This window comes from Nyctibius grandis, chromosome 5 (assembly GCF_013368605.1).
Source record: "Nyctibius grandis isolate bNycGra1 chromosome 5, bNycGra1.pri, whole genome shotgun sequence".
NCBI classification, from domain to species: domain Eukaryota; kingdom Metazoa; phylum Chordata; class Aves; order Nyctibiiformes; family Nyctibiidae; genus Nyctibius; species Nyctibius grandis.
The window spans coordinates 58397262-58416843 of record NC_090662.1 but is presented as its reverse complement, the minus strand read 5'-3'; the positions used below and the strand labels follow the sequence as shown (position 1 = coordinate 58416843).

The window sequence follows — 19582 nt, the reverse complement described above, 5'->3', positions numbered from 1 at the left end:
TCAGTGACAAAAATCAAGCATCCCATTTTTACATATATAATTATATATGTTTATTTTCAGTGACAAAACCATGAAATGCAAGGAAACATATTAATCAATAATGCTTCAACAATATAGAATTAATAGCTGCTTATAAATTGTAAGCTGACGTATCCACTTTGTTCACATTGTTTCCCAACAGACATTCACAAAGTTTGTTACACATTGCAAAGCAAAGGGATAGAAGTTATAAATGTACTTTATTAACATTTTACCAGATGAATTTCCAATAGTCAGCAAAATAACTTAAATTAAACTGTAGTTCAACCAAACAAATCAAGGCATGTCAGAAACAATGGGAAATGGATAGGACACTGCTGGATTTTTATTTTTTTTTAAAACTAGTATTAGCTGAAAAGGTGAAATGCACAGATGAAATTTAGACTGAAAAAAGATTTACTTTGTACGAGGATAAGGTACACCTGGAGTGGGGAACAGGGAAGAAAAGAACTATTCACCTGACCTGGGGTTTCAATAAATAGAACGTACTCATTTCTTGAACAGATTGACTTTATACCAGCCATTTTTAATACCTCCAACCCCATTCAAATTCGTTCACTGTTATATGATGTCACAACGTAATAAAATCTGCTTTCATAGATTCCCTCGGTATACCATAGCTATATTTATATATATATAAAATCTGTATCTACAACTGGGATTCATAACAAAATAGTTAAAAACCATTGTAAAGATTTGTTATATAATTAAAAATGCCTTTGCCTCTGTAACAATAATATTTACCCCAATACATTAAACGTGCTTGTCATGTCTTCAGAAATGCAATTCTAGGACCTGAGGCACTGGAACAGCCATTGGTAAAATGACTGGGACTGAATAATAACCCTTAAAATTTCTGTGTACGCAGGAAAAAAGTTGAATTTGAGAGACTAAAACAAACGTAGTAAGATGCCCCCTCCCACATCCCTGCGGCCACTCCTTTTGGAGCAAGCAGAGGAAGGCTGAAAAGGGAGAAGCAGTCATAGAACAAAAGCATACGTCCAAGCTGCTTACTGAAATCTTCAACTATACTGACCTAAACAGTACGCAACTACTGAGCAGCTGTATAGTTCAGGATAACCAAGAAGAGATGCACCAGACTAAAAACACAGCAAAGCCAAGAACACATTCAATTTCAAAGCATCCTTCCAATGCCTTCAGGTACTTGACACTGTGCACAATGGAGATCTTCATGGGGCACAGAGAAGGTGCATATAGTGAAGAACATTTAACTTCTAGATCTCCCACACTGTAGATTACAGTACCTTACAGTGGGGATCAATTACTTAAATAGCAATAAAAGAATAAAAAAATTAACACAGTAAGATACTGTTCCAACTTCATAAAAATAAAAAGTAATTAGAGTACTCCTTGAAGTAACAGCAGAGATTTCCGAACTTACCAGGAAAAAACCCAGAAAACACAAGGTCTAGATTCGCAGCCCGAGTATCAAAGCTTTATGATGAAAATGAGATGCAAAACTAAATATATGGATGTATTATGTAAGGTTCCAGTCATTCTTCACTGTTTTCGCAGTCAAGTCCATCAAGGGCAATGGAATTTAATGACATGGCAGCCATTATTTTAAAAATTAGTTTAGTTGACTTGGTTAAGGCTAAGTGCTGGTTTTTTTTGCAACTGAAATAAAATATTCTTATTTTAGGAAAAGATCTAATTAAGAAAATTCAGGAGTGATAATGATAAATTTCTTTCAAAGTATATTTGTTATATTCGTATTTTTAAAGTGAATTTTAAATTATGACTAACAATTTTGTATTACGTTTATAGCCAAAGTCTAAATTTATGTTTAGACAAACAAACTGTACTTAACCTGTTGCTTCACCAACACTTATAATGGAAATATAATGGAAAGGGAAAAAAAAAAAAACCCAAAACCTCAGTTATCCTGCTGTTTGAGGTTCTCTGCTGATACTGCCACCGAGGTGTCCAATTCATGTCCATTTTGATAGAATTCATGATGTTCACACAGCATAACCTGTACTGCAATGAACAGGATTGACCTGAAATTTTATCTCTGAGTTTAAAAGAAAAAAAAAAAAAAAAAAAGACCTTCTGCTCCCCATATTACTGTACACATAGCCAAAGCTGATTTTACAAAGGCAGCAAAACACCCATTCTGTTTGCCTACTTCAGCTTTTCTAGAAAGGAAATACATGTAAGAAAGATTCATTTAACACTTTGGGTGGGAGGGGGAACAGAAGAAAGCTTTTTCAGTTCTGGAAGGTTAGAAATATGTTCTATTAATTAGAATTAAAATATTAGTGGAAAGCTTAGTGAACACCGACTCAGCTCTTGTGAAGCAATAATACTTCCACCTCAAACCAGGAATGCTTTTTCTCATTTTCCAAAAAAATTTCTCCTATACAAAAATAAAAAGCTAGTAATACTGAAGTCAGTAGCTTTGAAGTATCAGGTTCAAACTGAAGGTAGTAAGAGGACTTGGTATAGTTGGTGCCATAAGAAGTAGAATTTAACAAATGAGAAGCCAAAAATATTTGATTGTGACCCAACAGAATGGAAGTCAAGTTAGAAGCCAAATGATAATTAAAAAGAATCAGGGACATGCCCGGATTGGCCAAAAGAGTCTCTTTTTCAATTTAATCACCAACCAGATTTGTGTTAAGGAATGAAACAATCAGCAATATACTGTTACTGTAGGTTACCTAGGTAGAGTTAGGATCAGAGCAGGGCATGTGGTCAGTATGAACAAAAAAGAATCAGCTCCTGGCAACATACTTTTCTTGTTTCTGCAGGACAGATGTTCAACGCCAGTATGCTGGAACAAGCGACTACTTGAGACAAAGACAAGAATATTTTTTTGGGGGAAAAAATAATACATGCTCATCTTGGTGAAAGTTTAGAGTAAATCTTTTCAAACAAGAAATTAAATTTGCCAGTGTGGAGGAATTATGAATTCTATGAATTCCTAAAATTTGGAAACCTATGTTACTCTAAAATATCCTAGAATAGGTTACTGCACAGTTCTCCTATATTTTGAAAACTGTTTGCCCTTCGTTTTTTTCAATTTCTCTTCTTTCTAGCCATTGGAAAGGATAACTTTCTTTACCATTTCCATTTGATTTACTCTAGGCTTGACAAAATGATAATCCTGGATCCATGATTTCCTTCCTCTAGTCATTGATGTCCTGAGTTAATGCTGCAACTAAGGAAGTGTAGGATTGTGCAGAAGTAATTTTTATATTAACAATTATATTTGATCAACTAGCTCAATCATTGTAACAACAGCAAAAATGTGACTGTAAACACGATACGTAAGATGAATATAGCATTTTCAAAATCTTTTAGTCTTTAATATAATCCATCAGAAAATGGAACACGCTGTGCTGGTCTTACACTTTGGAAAACTGATGAAGTATGAATAACCTACACAAGGCCACAAAGGTAAACATTATCAGCCAAGATAAAAACTCCAAAGTTCAGGCATCAAGTCCTCTGTTCAGACTATAAAAAAGTGATAAATCTCATTCAAGATTTGAAAGCCTTTCCCAGCAAGGAAGTTCTCCACAGAATGAAGAATTTGTCATGGTCAATTTGTTATTTCAACTGGGATTTTTCTCCATTTTGTCCACTGCTGAGCAACATAAACACTTCCAGTGAAGTCCTTAGCGTGATAAACCACGTGTGTGTGGGTGCGTGTGTATGCACGTAGACAGATGCATTTCAAAAGGATGAAGCCATTCTTATTCAGTTAATATAATGGAAAGTAGTTTTAAATGCTACACTGTTTCTTCTTCCAAAGCGGACCTACCATAATTTGTGATTTGATGACCAGTTTTATGTTTTATTTACAGAAGGATCTCTCAATTTGTCAGAATCTCTAACGAAAATCATGGCATAGAATAGCAGAGACAAACCATGAGTTACAATCTCAAGTGTGATTCATTAAAAATAAACTATGACTAGCCCTTCTAATTTGTAATTTTTCTTTATTAAAGAGCCTTTTAAACGACATTTTCACTTCTCTGACAAAATTCACATCCACTATTGTGAGAATTTCTAACCTGTAAAAATGTCCTAAGGAAAATATAATGATAGGGTCAGTTTACTGTAGTGAACTAATCTAAAGAAGTTAAAACCCAAAATAATATTTGGATAGGGTTTGGTGAGGAAGAACAGGATGTGCTTCTTGTGCATTACACTATACTGACAAAGACTCCACTGACTGTACTGCAAAGACAACGTGAAATGTAATGGAAGGGGCAGGTGAGAGGAAATACAAAAAAAAAACCTCTCACAAGATAAGCACATACAGAGACAACATGTTAACTCTAATTGCCATTTAAGCAACAAACCTGTTCTCGATTCTTTTGAGAATGTTTTCCCCATTTCATGCACAACTGAAGAGATCCCAATTTTAATATAATTTGTATCAAATAGTGCCTTTGGAGAACATAATCACTGAAATCTTAGCCAGAAATATTAAATAGGAAAAGACCTGCAATACAAATCTGTAGCTCACAGAGAAAATCAATTTAGAAGAATGTTAAAAAAAAAAAAGGCACAATCATCTGGTAGGCTGATAATTTGAACAGAGAGTGTGACAGTGGTTAAGCAATACCAGGTGTTTTCATGCATATGTATATATTTGTAGTTCATCTGTGTCTATTTCATTCAGCTTTTACTTTCTCCATGCTCTTCAGTAATCACGTATTTGATTTGTAAGATGCTACATTAGTGCCAGCAGGCACAAAATGGTATAATAAATACACTCTTCACAAAATATAAAAGCCATGCACTTACTGAAGAAAGCATAGCTTTCAGCTAAGTGGAAATCAATATCTCCCTTTCATTTTTTTAAAATAGTTCTGCTCAGCCACTTAAAGAGTCCCAGCTGCCACAGTCATACAAACTCCAAGCCCCGCTCTGTTTAAGCTTCTGTTCCATAGCTCAGTTCAGGAGGGTGAACAGGATACTTCTTGCTGAACTAGACTGTAAGAAATTTCCTTAGTAGACCAAGTAAAAAACCAAATCTGATAATTTTTCCATTTTAGCAGTTTGAAATCAGTTCCATTACACAAGCATCAAGTCATTGGTTCTTGTTTTATCACACACTTTATAAAGACAGGTTCATTACAACAGCCTTGAACGGGACCAGCAGTCAGGTTCCCACTGGCCATGTTCTTGGGGAGAAACACCTTGGAAGAACTGTGGTTCAACAGGACAGGGCTTTTGGAATTCAGAGCTGGGTGTTCCTCAGGGATTAAAGTCACAGAATTAGTGCCAGGTGGCACCACAGATTTCTTAGGGAATAAAATTTTGCTTTGTTCTAGAACAACATGGTTTATGGAAGAGGTGGAGGTACCAGATAGTGATTCTTTTATCACTTCATTTGGGATCTTGCTATATAGGCAATTGGGGGCGTTATTCTCCATTATATCTGACCAAGCCCTGTAGCAAACTTCCGCAGCTCCCCAGAAGTGTCTAATAGCAGACTCGGAGCGATGGCCTGTCACTGCCATTATTTGTCTAGGCCCCAGTCCTGCTTCACACAGTAGCTGGATGGTGGTAGTTCGGAGAGAATGATTGGTGTATCGCTGGGAGAGCCTGGCTGCCACACTTATCCTGGGCATCATGGTACCTAAGTAGTTCACACCCATTGGTTCTCGTTTGTACCAGACAGGCTGTTCTTGCATTTGCTCTGACGTTAGCTTTAAAGGATGCAGGTAAAAGGCAGGGGGCTCCGGAGGCAACTTAGACAAATAAAGCTCCAAAGAAAAAACAGGACAGTTTGGGTCCCCTGGCATATCATACATTTTACCCATTTTATGAGGATCTTCTCCATTTTTTCCTTTGCCAGGATACCTAAACATAGCATATCGACGCCCGTTCTTGTCCTTCTCAACAACAAAAGCATCTGGAGCCAGATCTCTTAAAATCTCCCTCCCTCGTTTGGCAAAATGCAACTGCAAATCAAACCACACCTTGTTGACGAGTGCCAGTGGACTGTGCAATCCCAGCACACCAGATTGTTTAATCTTACGCAAGTCCTCAGCAGCTATAGGAGGATAGTGGTGAGTCTCATCCTTTCCCTGCATGCGCAGCATCTTCAGCACGCTCATAAATACCATGTTTGCACTAGCAAACTCTTTGTCCTTCATTAAACAAATCTGACGATTATAAGGTGGCATTTTGAGATGCCGGTTTAAGCCAGCACGCATTGACTTGTAGCTTGCCACACTGTAGGTATTTCCATCGTGATTCCTTATTGTGTAATAAAACTCTCTTAAGATATCATTGAGTTCACTTACTGGCACCAATTCAAAGCTAGGATCCTTTCCATTTTTGGCCAGCCATTGTTTTAATAGGTTAGCTGCCCAGCCAGTCTGCTTGTGCGTGTTTTTGATGCTCTTAGCATCCTCTTCCTCTTCCTCCAAGCCAAAAAGGACATCCTCGGAGAAGTTAAAATTCATCTGTGCTGCTTCTACTCCTTCTTTATTTTCTGATGAAGTCTCTTCCTGTTTCAACTGCTTTTTGAAACAATTGATCAAAGTTGTACCATCAAATATGCCACAGGTATACGGCACACAGTGAACTACTTTTTGTTCTGAGAGATGTGAAGTGCGGAGTCATACATAATATTTTGGATTTTACGTAACAAAAAGCAGGTGGCATTAACTGGATTTTTGAAATGATACGGCATGTCAATTCCATACCTCACTAGCCAATTAAAATGCATCAGGTCCTTCTTTATTAACCATAGCATTACACATGCTTTAACTGATTTGACTGAAAGCAAACCTAGGAAACATACAATGTAACAGAAGACTGAAAACCGGAAAGCATCATGTGTCTTTTATTTCCCTCTTTGCTCACCTTCCATTCCTAAATACCACTATCATACACAATCTGTTTTCCCAAAATCTTTTCTGGGTTTCAGGCTCTACCAAAGAAGAAAATTCCAAAATATGCATCTTACATCGAAAATTAAATCCTTAAACCATACATCTGTCATCCGTTCTGTACTGCATTTCCTACATATCAAGTACTGAGAAATGTTTTAACAGCTATAATCCACAGGTATCTTTGAAAAATGAAGTTCCAAACAACCATTCTTTATGAAATGCCTTAATAAAAAGGTAGAATGAGGCACAGTTTATACTCTGTAATACTGGTTATCATGCCAGACTATTTCTGTGACAGGTGAAAAACCAGAATCTTGTCCAGTGTATTTTCTTCTTGCTTTGAAATACAATTCAGATTTAACTGTACCTGAAACACTATGAAATGTGAAAATTTTGGCTATAAGAAATTAATTTTATTCCCCTTAATAAAATTACTTCCAGTTAACAACAATGTAAGTATGAGGTGCTTTGTGAAGTACCTGTATGCAGAAATAAAATTAATAACAAATAATTTTAAATAGCTTAATGTCAACCTTTAAATTTCAAAGCAAGTTCAACAAATCTTAGACGAGGAATCCAGAAGTACTGCAAGTTCTCCTTTATCATGAAGTAGTTATTCTTGAAGAAAGTTTCTTTTCCTTGTTTTTTAATGACATATGGCAATGAAATATTAGAACCCCAATTCTATTAACTTCTGGATTAGTGTGGAAATGAGAGTGCTGCAATAGTTTACAAAATATTTGTAGCTTTAAGTTCAAGCCCTTCAGACAAAAACTGGGCAGGGTTTTCTTTTGTATATTAGCTCTGTTGTATCAGACACGTTTTTAGGGTGCTCCTGAATTACTAACTCATCTACTTACACAAACCCCATCAGAAAACTACTGACAAGATATCAGAAGCTCATGCTCCAAGTAATACTCTGGATCAGAAGAAGAAAAAAAATACAAATGGATAGAAACTAGAAAGGATGGCACAAAAAAACCTAAACTTGTTTCACTGTGAGCAACAAAGGTAAAGAACTTTTCTCCTGTGGATTGTAACTTTAGAATTTTATATAGAAACATAATCAACAACCTACCTGTGTTGTTCCCTCAGCAGTTCGCTTGTTTGCCGGAGTATCTGTTGGTGGCTTGCTTGTCTGGTTTTCTGAGGGGTCAAGAAATTGTTCATTTCCAGTATCTAATCAGTACTGAATACCACTATCCACTATACAAATTTTGAGGCAATATTCAAAATTGTTTGATACTAAACATTCAGTACGTGGCACATTTAACATTTTTTCAGCCCTAATTTTCAATTACAAGTCTACTGTTTTTCAGAGGAAACAGAAGATACAGAAAAGCCAAATGGTACTTTCTAGCCTAGAAGCAGTACATGTTTCCTTCCTTGAAAGTCTGACAGTGTTTTCAAAATATTTTATGAACAATTCCCTTGTCTATCTGAGGACAGAGAATAACTCCAACCTCTCCTCCCTCTGTATGTAAACTGACAAGATATTAAACTGAAAAAAAAATTACAATTATTCAACATTTTTGTACCAAAAATTGACTGAACAACGGATGGTTAAAGGGACTGCAAAATACATAACTGAGACGATTTGTGCAGGGAGACTGAGTATCTTTATTAGCTTAGCCAAACATATATCTACACTGGCAACTTAAGCGAAGTTTCTTGAATATTTGATGTAAACATTTAAATCCAAATTCTCCTTTCTCATTCCTTTTCATTTTAACCTGAACTTATCAGTAATAGTGCTGGCCCAAAGCAGTCTTTCAATTCTGGTGAGAAAACTGCTAGGGTATAAACTAAAGCTATGTCAACCCCAGAAAATGAGACACACTGTTGGACACATAGGCCCTTCCTTTGGTCACTGTACCTGATCTGTCCCAACCCTTTTTATGTTGTATTAAATCATTATATTAGCTTTAGAGCTAAAAATCAATACAAAGCATGTAACTCTTCAGCTCTGCAGAAGAGGTATTTTAACATAGGTAACTTAGAGATGGGAAAATGAAATACAACTAGTTCTGATGTCAAGCTCTGCTTGAGTTAATTTTAACATTATATTGTGTCAATGAGAAACTTGCTATAATTCCAACTCACTTAGAAATCTTGAGGACCTCTTAGAAAAAAATTTTAATGGTATGTAAATTCAGAAGTGCAGAGAATCATCAGAGCATGGCCAAAGACGGAGAGAAAGTATTTGGAAACAGTTTATCTAGTATTTGAACATTCACTGTGCTCAGAGACTTCATTTTAAATTCAATAAATGTAATTCTTTGGAACTAGGTAGGTATTCAGTTGCGTTTTTTCCCCCATTTCATTTACTTTTAAGTGTTGTGAAAACTAAGTTAATGACTATACTTTCCTTTCAGTATGTCTTTGCTTAGAAAGGCAGACAGATTATTTTGAGAGGCTGTATTAAAAACAAATACCAAGTCATTAATAGTATAATAGGAGTTTCTGATCTCACGCTAGGAATGATATAAATAAAGTTCTAAATAAAACAAAGCTTACAGAGCCACACTGCTGACTCCTTCTCAGGAGAGAGTGGCTGAAACACATCTTGACAATTTCAACAGAAAGGCAAACCAGAAGAAACAACTCAGTAAAATACACTAACAAACAGATTTCCACAAGAGTGGAGTTTTGTGTTTCCCTTTGACAACTATTTTCCTTTCTCAGTGTCAACATTCAAGCATAACTTACCAACTCTGGGTGCTGTAACGGTGGGTGGTTCAACAGGAGCTGTACTACTAAATGTAGAGAGGGGAATCTTCATTTGTAGGGGGGCTCGACTGCTGGTAGCATTATAAAGTCCTGAAGTACCCACTGTGGGCAAAGAAGTCCTTGTGGTCTGGGCAACAGGATGTGCAGTAGAAACAGCCTGTACTGCCAACGTTGTGCCTATTGACCCAGCACTGGCTGGAGAGTTCCTTTGAATACCAGGACTGGGCACAGATGGGCTGTTATTTGGTTTAGTTGGGTTAGTTGATGCCAAAGACACTGTAGTTTTGGTAAGGCTACCAACTGTAGATGAGCTTTGTACGGATATAAATTCAACGTTGCCTGACTGTTGGTTAGGGACCAAAGTCCCTGTGTGGCCTTGCAGGAGCTGAGGCTGGGATGACACAGCAACAGGTACATGCAAGATTACAGGCAAAGACTGCAATGAGACAGACACTGACTGAGTGCTGCCACTGGGCACTTGGTTAGTGCCTACAATCGTAGCTGTGTTAGCTGTGGGAAGAACTGTTGTTGTCAAAGAGCTGGTGGAGGTCACTGGAGTCTGAGGCTTAGGATGTCCACTGACAATTGTTGGAGGAGCAGCAAGACTGGAAGCTGGCACTACACCAAAAAAAAAAAAAAGCATTTGAACTAAGTTGGAAGTTTCACTCCAACACAATGAAATGATTTGCTGTGAGGGTGGTGAGACATTGGAACAGGTTGCCCGGAGAAGTTATGAATGCACTATCACTCTAAGTGTTCAAAGTCAGTCTGGATGGGGCTTTGAACAACCTGATTTAGCGAAAGATGTCCTGGCCGGTGGCAGGCGGGTTGGACTAGATGATCTTTAAAGGTCCCTTCCACCCCAAATCATTCTATGATTCTATGAAAAATGTGGCAGATGATTAACTTTTTGCAAAGAAAGGCTGTAGATGCTCTTTTTCTGTTGTACGCTCTGATATTCAATGGCCCAGTTAAAGATACAGTCAATACTGTATTTCTGTTTGAAAGAACTACATACAAATGGCAAAATCTAAGATATACAAAGAACTATGACACAAACAGGCTTGAAGAAAGCTCCAAGATTTAACTGTTGAAAACACATAAAACGTAGCATTTTAAACACTCATTACATAAATGGTAGAACAACTGGTCCCTCAGAAAACACAAGAAAAAAAACCAACTTAAGTCAGTTATGACTAACTTGCTTTGTACAGGTAGGACCTTGTATCCAGAAGGTTCTACTGAAACCAAGGATTAATGTGTCAGAGAAGATACTTGCTTTTATGCAACAAAATTTCAGGATTAAATCTAAAGATCATGAGATAATACACTACAGAAAGCCAGTATATGCCTACTATGAGATGATTCTGTGGAAAAGATTCAGCATTCAATACTACGTAAACTATTTTTAAAACCAAGGATGGTGTGACTGCAATGAATGTAATTAATGGTGGTTTTGATTCTACACTCCCTATAAAATTATCACCTAGGAATTCCATTTTTCAACTTGATTCCCTTAAGAAATGGGGCTTATGACCTCCTTTAGTTCCTCACTCAACTTCTACAGCCATTAGTTAGAGGGGAAGATATCAGCATGATACAGCCTATGAGCCACGTGTTTCACTTCTTGGCAGCTGAGAGACTGCTGCCATACCCAGCAAGCAGTCAGCTGAAGTATCTAATTTACCCACATGTACTGGTCGGCCAAATCAACGCATTTTTTTCCCTTACCTGGTAAGCACACTACACAAATATAAACTGGGAATGTGGTAGGCAGCTAAAAATAATGATTTTTGATGTCAGGGAAAGAAGTCATAAAAGCCAGTTTTACTCTGTTGAGTTAGTTACTTATGTAATGGAAAGCAATAAAACTTTTAAGAAATGCATTTATAGTCCATGGGCAGTTTCTTACCTGCATTCACAGGAGCTTGAAAAGTTGCTGGTGTGCTCCCTCCTACATTCCTCTTTGACTCCAGCATCTGCCTCACTGTGCCAGCATTTCTATGGAACAAAGTTCCACTTAGCATTTCTCAATGAGCCACACCAGGTACAATTATGAACAGTACAATGATGAAAAAAAACCCCTTATTTTACAGTTACTCTTTTCACTGAGATTTTCTAAACCCATTTATCTTCTGCCCCCCATGCAAATTAACTTTGGATATTCCACTACTAAAAAAAAATGCAGAAGTATTTGCAAATTTTCAAGTGCTTGCACCAAGTTTGCCTTTCACCATCAGAATTTTCCCTTCCTTGAAATGAAAACTTCCATTTTTATCCATTATTTTTTAACCGCTGAAACAGCGCTCATCTCTGTTTACCTAAGAATGGATTCAATACTGTCCATTCATGACTCCTCTGAAAGAAAACTGAATTTTACAACTGAAGAGCAATGAAGGAAAAGGAAGAGCATTTCAATTAAAAAAAAAAGAAAATACAGGGATTATCCATTACGTTAGGTATCTCAAGTGTCCTATCACAAATTTTAATATGGTCACAGGTTTGCTTACCGATATGTCGCATTGTTTGTGGTGTTTGCAGTGTCACTTGCTGCTTTCCCTGGAGACAGAGGTGGATTTTGCGAATTCTAAAAAAAAAAACCAAAAACACCACAAAACAAACCAAAAAAAAGAAAAGAAAAAGAAAAGCCATAACAAAACAACCATAAGTCAGCTTGCAAACTTATGCTTTCATTGTATTTCATATTCATTCATTTCTGTGTGAGATACACATTTTCTGGAGCCAACACTGCAGGAGAACTTGACATGTTTTATAACCCCTGAAAACGTCCTTGGTCCTACCTGCCTCCCTCTCCTACATCCTCCCTTTTTATAAGTCTCTTGCCTTCAGGTTTTTATAGCATGAGAATCAAAATATCACAAAAAAATAACAAAATAAATTTAACAAAACAAGACAAACCTACTCTGTGAACACCACTGAACAATCAGGTCACATCTTTCTGCATATAAGATTTCTTTATTTTTCAATACAAGGTTTAGACTAACTCAGAAAAACAAATATAACAAATCTAGTTCTTACTTCCTGTCTTTTCTTCAAGTCCTCCCTGGCTGCTCCAAACCGCTTTGTCAATCTAGCAATTTTAGCCTAAATGGGAAGAAGATGGAAAACAAACAAACAAAACCATAAATATCCTCCCCAAGAACCATCAAAGAAATTATACAAACTAAAAGATATATAATTAAGACATCAAGTCAAAGGCTATTTTCATACCAGGGGAAATTATTCGTCCTTCAAATACAGGACAACTATATTACTTCAGAGGAGCAGACACGTGTATCACAATCAAGATATCTTAGAGACAATTTGACTTATTTTCCTTCCTATTCAAAATTGCACAGAATCCACCTTGCATAGGTTCACGCAATATTCTGCATGAATGAAAGCAACCGAAAGCATTTAACTATTTTAATGCCTTATGTACCAACCAGATTGAAAAATGCACCCCTTTTTGCCTTTCATGTTATCTACTCTTCCCCCATTTATCCTATTTCTCCCTCTCACTGACACACTACCTATCACATACACCTTACTGCCAGCTATTTGATGTTCAGGTGTCAGGTTCATTATCTTCTTCAGCACCATTCTTACATCTTTTTTACTTCTTGTGCTCCCCTCAATATACTATTTGGTAACCATTCCTTCTGTAATTACCTCAGCATTACAAAATCCTAATCTACCCTGTCTAGGTTGCAGTTCTGATGGCTGACTTATTCTGGAGGCAGTAGCTGTGCCACTTGTTCTAAGCAGGTACTTTTTTTTTTTTTTTTCTTTTTTGCACTGAAAGAGTGAAATTCTTTTTATGAACTCCTGAAAACACTAGGTTAGCACTAGAAGAATGGAAGTTTTAAAAAAAATCAGTGTTTCATATACCATAATTTCAGAACTTCTTACCTAAAAGGAGCTGGTCCATTGAGAAACCTCATCTCTTTCACATTTTTACAAACTAACATGACAGGCTGCAATTATCATCTGCCTTCAATTACATTTATATTTCAATTTCTGTTATCTTTAACAATGTAGAGGTCTTTTGGGGCACCTTGCGTAAGAAAACCATGTAAGCTTAGACTGCGAGTATATTAACACCAATACACTCACAGCCTTATACAATGTCATTAATTTGACACCGTAGTTGATGGCTGAAGACACTGATAAGCAAGTATACTGAAAGTGTCTTAGCACTTAAAAAGTCAGCATAAAATGTCTGGGGCGGCGAGGGGGGAGAGTTATGTAGTACAAACTGGTCTGGCAAACTCCGTACTTTTTTAAAAGTCAGAAGTAAAATGACTTTATTGTTTGAATTTATTATGACATAAGCTTTTAATTGTCTTGTCACTCCAAAATTCTTTGATTTTTGTGATGTTCCTCATCTCATCACTATGTACATCATTTCTATAAAGAATGCAAGAAAGCATACTGCATTCAACACTAGCTGTTTGTTTCCTTGTTAGAACATAATTATTTAGTTTCTGGGAAAATAACATGGATAAGTATCATGTGATGTATCTTTGTTTGAACATTCTACGAAGTCCAGTGCTATTGTCCTCTCCTTTCTGCACTTTTCCATTTTTAAGCAAATTTCTGGCTTCATAGAGGCATTAGGTATTTTCATACTTAACATTCATTTGAAGACTGTCTAAATGGAACAGCAGAGCAGAAAAGTAGTTTACTAACAGCTAATGAATCAGGTTGCCAGAAGGACAATTTGCTTTGGGGTTTTTGGATGATTAATTGGTTGCTTTCTTCTTTCTGAGTAGAGAAATAGAATTTTACAACTCAAGAGCAACATTAGTATTTGCAGCTTCCTGCCTCCTTCCTTTTGTGGAGTCAAAATGGCTTCCCTGCTGACAACTACTAAATGTTGAGGAACTTATTTCTAAATTTGGCTCTAGTATGCAGTTCAACACACAAACACTCACCTGTAGTTCAGTAAGCACAGTTTTATGCCTCTTGTTACATTCTACTTTCTCTATTCGGGTTTTCAAGTTCGCCAGAGTCTTGTCAAATAGAGCACACTGTAAAGCAGTAAGTTTTTCTTCTAACAGTCTCTGGATAATCTGCAAAATTATTATAAGAAAAATAACAATGCAATCCCAGAATTTGGGAGACCTTCTACAAAAATATTCTCAACTCTTAACAAGTATCCTGCTACAAACAGAACAATGACAACAGTTGTGCCCTGTCAATCAAATACAACTGTATTCACCAATAAGCATGTGGTTGCACAGTCAAGAAAAGTTTCTACATCTATTTTGGCAAATACAAATGGTCCCTCTTTGACATTAATTCAATAAATTAATTTCATTGCAGTATGGTAATGCATGAAACCTTATTACATATAAAAAGAACCTTAACAACAGAAGATATTTTCATAAAGTGCGGTGTTTACACAAATTAATTTTTACACAAATTACTTTTCTGTTCTTGAGAGGGACAGTGGCATTCAAAGAACAGAAACTAAAGACATTCAACAAAACTTTATTTCTGAGATACACTCCCGTAGCAGAAATGCTATGTTGCTTTTCTTTCAGAAGCTAAAAATGGAAAAAGAAGAGACTGATTTCCACAAAGTTTACTTGTTACACATATTATTTAAATTTTTTCTCCCTCCTACACCTATTGGAGTGCAAAAATTTATATAAACCTTTACCACACTGAAACGCCTCCTTTGCTAAGATTCTCCATCTATAGTCACAAGACTTAAGTTTAAATATTTAATACATTTCAAATATAACTCTTGCAGTATTGTTTTCAAATGATATTTGATCTCTTCTTAAAAGTAGGGCTATATAGGACCATATAGGACTTTATATGAATTAAGCCACTTTTGTTATTTGAATTACATCCCATTTTCAACCACAAAAAAAGAGAAAGTGTGTGAGGGGCAGGGAGTGTGCGGAAAAGGATAGCTAATTCAAAGATGGTAAGACAAGTGACAGGTGTGTGTCTGCCATATTTGCTCTGCAACTCCATTCTACCTTTTGTAATTTTTGGTCAAGATCCCTTTGGGCTGTAATTTTTACTTGGAGTTCTGCTTCATAATCTTCTCCCATGTACCGATGACGTTTAGAATTAACACTGTCCATGTCCTCAGATTTGGAACGCTTTCTCTTTGCTGCTTCACCTGGAACAATTAGATACAACTGCTTGTGAGGAACCTTTGAAAAAAAACAAGTATCTGCAGAATGCCATGATTATTATGAAGTTTCATTTGCCCCCAGCTTAAGCTTTCTCATCCTAAACCAGGAAGGCATTCGCCTTTGGAAAAACAAGATGTTTGACGACGTCAAAGCTGAACAACAGTCCCTTTGGTCTCTCTACATTGCTGCCATGTTATTGAGTTCTGCTTTGTGGTTCACCAAACCACTGCCCCAAATGCAAAATGGTTCCCCCCATTCCCTTCTCCAGAACTTGCCTCCAGTTATTCCTGCTCCTGTCAGCACCATCCTATAACGAAACATGGCTTCTGAGAAGCAAAACAAAACCCTCTTCTGAAAAAGGAATGCTCTTCTGAGGATTCCAGCAAAATGAAACATCGCATTCTGCCTGTGTCAACAATGAAATTTTTTTCTACCTGCCATGAAGTTTTAACCTTTACCTCCAATCCTGCACTGAAAAAACATTCAAACCATTTTCTTACTTCTTGAGTAAGAAGGAAAGCAAAAATCTAACAAACGAACAGGCTCAAACCAGAACTATATTATAAAAGTCATTTTCATCACAGCAATGAAGCACAAAAGAAGCAGAGACACGTCAGTCACTCCTCCAGCTCCTGGCACCGTATCCTCTAAAGATCCACATATAAAACAACAAGCCCAGGTAAATTATCAGGAAGGGAAGCTACAGAGCATACAGTGGGTACCTGACCACCATCAAAACACTAAAGACCACAGCCCTCAAACCCTCCACCTCAAACCTGAGGATTATACAGAAAGATAGAATTAATAGTATATCAATGAAAATTCACTGGAGACTGAAACAACACAACAAAGTTACTTTCCACTGCCACATTTAATTTACTTGTATTACCTACACTCTGTGAGTCATATTTCTAACCTCACAAATTTCTTATAGTCTGATTTTTTGATGGTTAGATTTCTGATGGTTTCAGTCTGATCTGATTTTCTGATGGCTTTTCATTTTTTTTCTGAGAGTTGCACTAAAAATGCACTAATGTACTAAAAATTATTAAAAGATAGTATTTTAAAATCTGCATGACAACCTAGGATATTTTTAGAAGTTTGTGAAAGCGTAGGTCCTCAAATTTTAGGTAAATTTTCTAGGGCCACAGAGCTCTTCATAATCATTTGCAGAATGCTGAATATTTGCAAGCAATATAAATACCTAAGGCATGCATTTTTCATTTTTTTCCAGAATGATAGTAAACAGTGGAAAATGAAGGAAAAAAAAAAAAAGAAGAAGAGCTACATCTCCAGCTTTCTTCCATCCATCAGAAAAACTTGTAGAAATAAAAAAAAATCTGAATAGTTAGAACACTATTCCCAGACTAGCAAAGACAAGTTTATTAGGATCTTTCATACAACTCTTTCCTTCTCCTAGTCACTTTCTTTAGAAAAAGCCTAACCACTGAACAGTAAAACAAGTAGTTTGTAACATGCAAGAGCTACTTACATATTTAACAGACCATGTTTAACGTTCAGGTAATTTGTTCTGAAGCAGATGCTATATCTAATTTTACTGCAGTTAGATTATCTTTGAAGAGCTTCAGGGTGCTTGCTACTAGTAGAAAGGATACCTAAAGGAGGCTGCGACTTCTAAAACTCTAGCAGCTTCTAATGAGCTGCATCAGCCGTTCTTGATCAAAGGGTGCTTTGTGCTTACGTTCCAGCTGATTCCTTAGGGAAGCTCAAACATCCTTTCATCAGGTACTAGGGAGAGGCCTATATTACACAGAATCACCTAGGTTGGAAGAGACCTCTGGGATCATCGAGTCCAACCTTTGACCTAACACCACAGTGTGTCAACTAGACCATGGCACTAAGTGCCACATCCAATCTTTTCTTAAAGACCTCCAGGGATGGTGACTCCCCCACCTCCCTGGGTAGCCCATTCCAATGCCTAGAATATTACTGCTGGGCCTAGAGCGCAGCTCCCAGAGAGCAGCTAACAAACACAGAACTTTGCATAGTGGGGTGCACAGAAGGGGAATGGTTCCTGCACCCAGTAATGGTGGTGATGGGCCACATGGTGTGGTCTCCAGCAGCTACTGGAACAACTCTCCGGGCAACCACAGAATCATAGAATGGTTTGGGTTGGAAGGGACTTTAAAGATCATCTAGTTCCAACTCCCCTGCCATGGGCAGGGACACCTTCCACTACACCCAGGTTGCTCAAAGCCCCATCAAACGTGGCCTTAAACACTGCCAGGGAGGGGCCATCTACAACTTCTCTGGGCAACCTGTTCCAGTATCTCACCACCCTCACAGTAAAGAATTTCTTCCTAATATCTAATCTAAATCTGGAGCCTTCTCATCTCCAGGCTGAACAACCCCAGGCTGAACAAGCCCCACTCTCTCAGCCTGTCTTCATAGGTGAGGTGCTCCAGCCCTCTGATCATCTTTATGGCCCTCCTCTAGACTTGCTCCAACAGGTCTATGTCCTTTGTATGTTGGGGGCTCCAGAGCTGGACGCAGTACTCCAGGTGGGGTCTCACGAGAGCAGAGTAGAGGGTGACAATCACCTCCCTCGACCTGCTGGCCACGCTTCTTTTGATGCAGCCCCTGATGAAGCTGACTTACCAGGTGAAATTCCTTTCTGTTGCTCTTCCAGCGCTCTCCTGCTGACCTGCCATCCTTCTCCAGGCTCTGGGCATCTATTGCTTGCCCTAGCATCAAACTGGCAGGATTGGGATAGACTGAGGTTCCCCTTCCCCAGCAACTTTAGTTTAAAGCCCTCTTCACTAGCTTGGCAAACCTATGACTGAAGACAGTCTTCCCCTTCTCTGTCAGATGGACCCCATTGGCCACCATTAGCCAAACCTCTGGCTGTGGCATCAGTCCTGTAACCACTTATTGATTTGCCTGATTCAACTGGCCCTTTCAAACCCCTTCCTTTTTACCCAGAGGACTGATGAAAAAACTGCCTGGGCTCCAGAATCCTTTACCGCTGCTCCCATGGCTCTGTAGTCCTCCTTGATACTGCTCTGACTGCTCCTGGCTATGTCACTGGTGCCCACGTGAAACAGCAGCAGCAAGTAATAATCTGTGGGCTGTATGAGGCATGGTAGTCTCTCAGTGACATCCCTGATGCGAGTCCCTGATAAGCACCACACCTCTCTAGAGAGTGCATCAGGTCAGCAGATGGGAGCCTCTGTGCCTCTCTGAAGTGAGTTGCCTACCACTATCACCTGTCGCTTTTTCTTAGTAGCGCTGGTTGTTATATGGGGAGCACATTGGGCTGCCTTACGGAACACATTGGGCTGCCTTACTGAGCTCCAGCATCTCTCCTGATGCGATGGGTCTTTCCTCTTCAGTCTGCAGAGCAGTGAAGCAGTTCTGCAAGGGCACCTCAGGCTTTGGGGGAAGTCTCTTCCTCCTGCTGGTTCTTGCCTTTACAACTTTCCATTCTTCTGCAGTATTATCCCCCTTTCCTTCTGTGTGTGCCCCTGGGTGGGGGGGTTTGGCTGTGGAGCCGTGGACTGTGGGGCCACTGCAGACTGCGCTTGGACCCTGTTATCTAACTCCTTCTCAGACTCCCTGATGTCATAGAGCCTCCTCACTGCCTCCTGCAGCTCAGCCACCTGGGCACATCTATTGCAGGCAGGTCTGCTGTCCATCCCTGCCCCAAGAGAAAGGTCAAGGCACTTCCTGCAGCTTGAGGTCTGCACTGCTGCCTCTACCTTCAGCAGCTCTGTCTGAGTGAAGGCATCCGTCACCGCTGGGGTCAATGTT

The 19582-nt window shown here is 38.3% G+C and overlaps 1 protein-coding gene across 8 annotated transcripts in view; it reads right to left on the bottom strand.

Annotated features, from left to right (window-relative positions):
- ATF7IP (activating transcription factor 7 interacting protein) overlaps nt 1-19582 on the bottom strand; it is a 130166-nt gene that overhangs the window by 31522 nt on the left and 79062 nt on the right. For 4 of the 8 annotated variants that reach the window (XM_068400343.1, XM_068400349.1, XM_068400341.1 and 1 more), the window contains exons 4-11: nt 15650-15795; nt 14591-14728; nt 12693-12758; nt 12164-12240; nt 11566-11654; nt 9633-10271; nt 8002-8069; nt 55-6548 (exon numbers count right to left, since the gene is read on the bottom strand). In XM_068400343.1, coding sequence (XP_068256444.1) covers nt 5103-6548; nt 8002-8069; nt 9633-10271; nt 11566-11654; nt 12164-12240; nt 12693-12758; nt 14591-14728; nt 15650-15795 — 2669 coding nt within the window. In that variant the 3' untranslated portion in view covers nt 55-5102. Of the gene's footprint in view, nt 1-54; nt 6549-8001; nt 8070-9632; nt 10272-11565; nt 11655-12163; nt 12241-12692; nt 12759-14590; nt 14729-15649; nt 15796-19582 lie in introns of those variants that run through there. The other 4 variants (XM_068400346.1, XM_068400347.1, XM_068400342.1 and 1 more) reach the window with 3 other exon arrangements.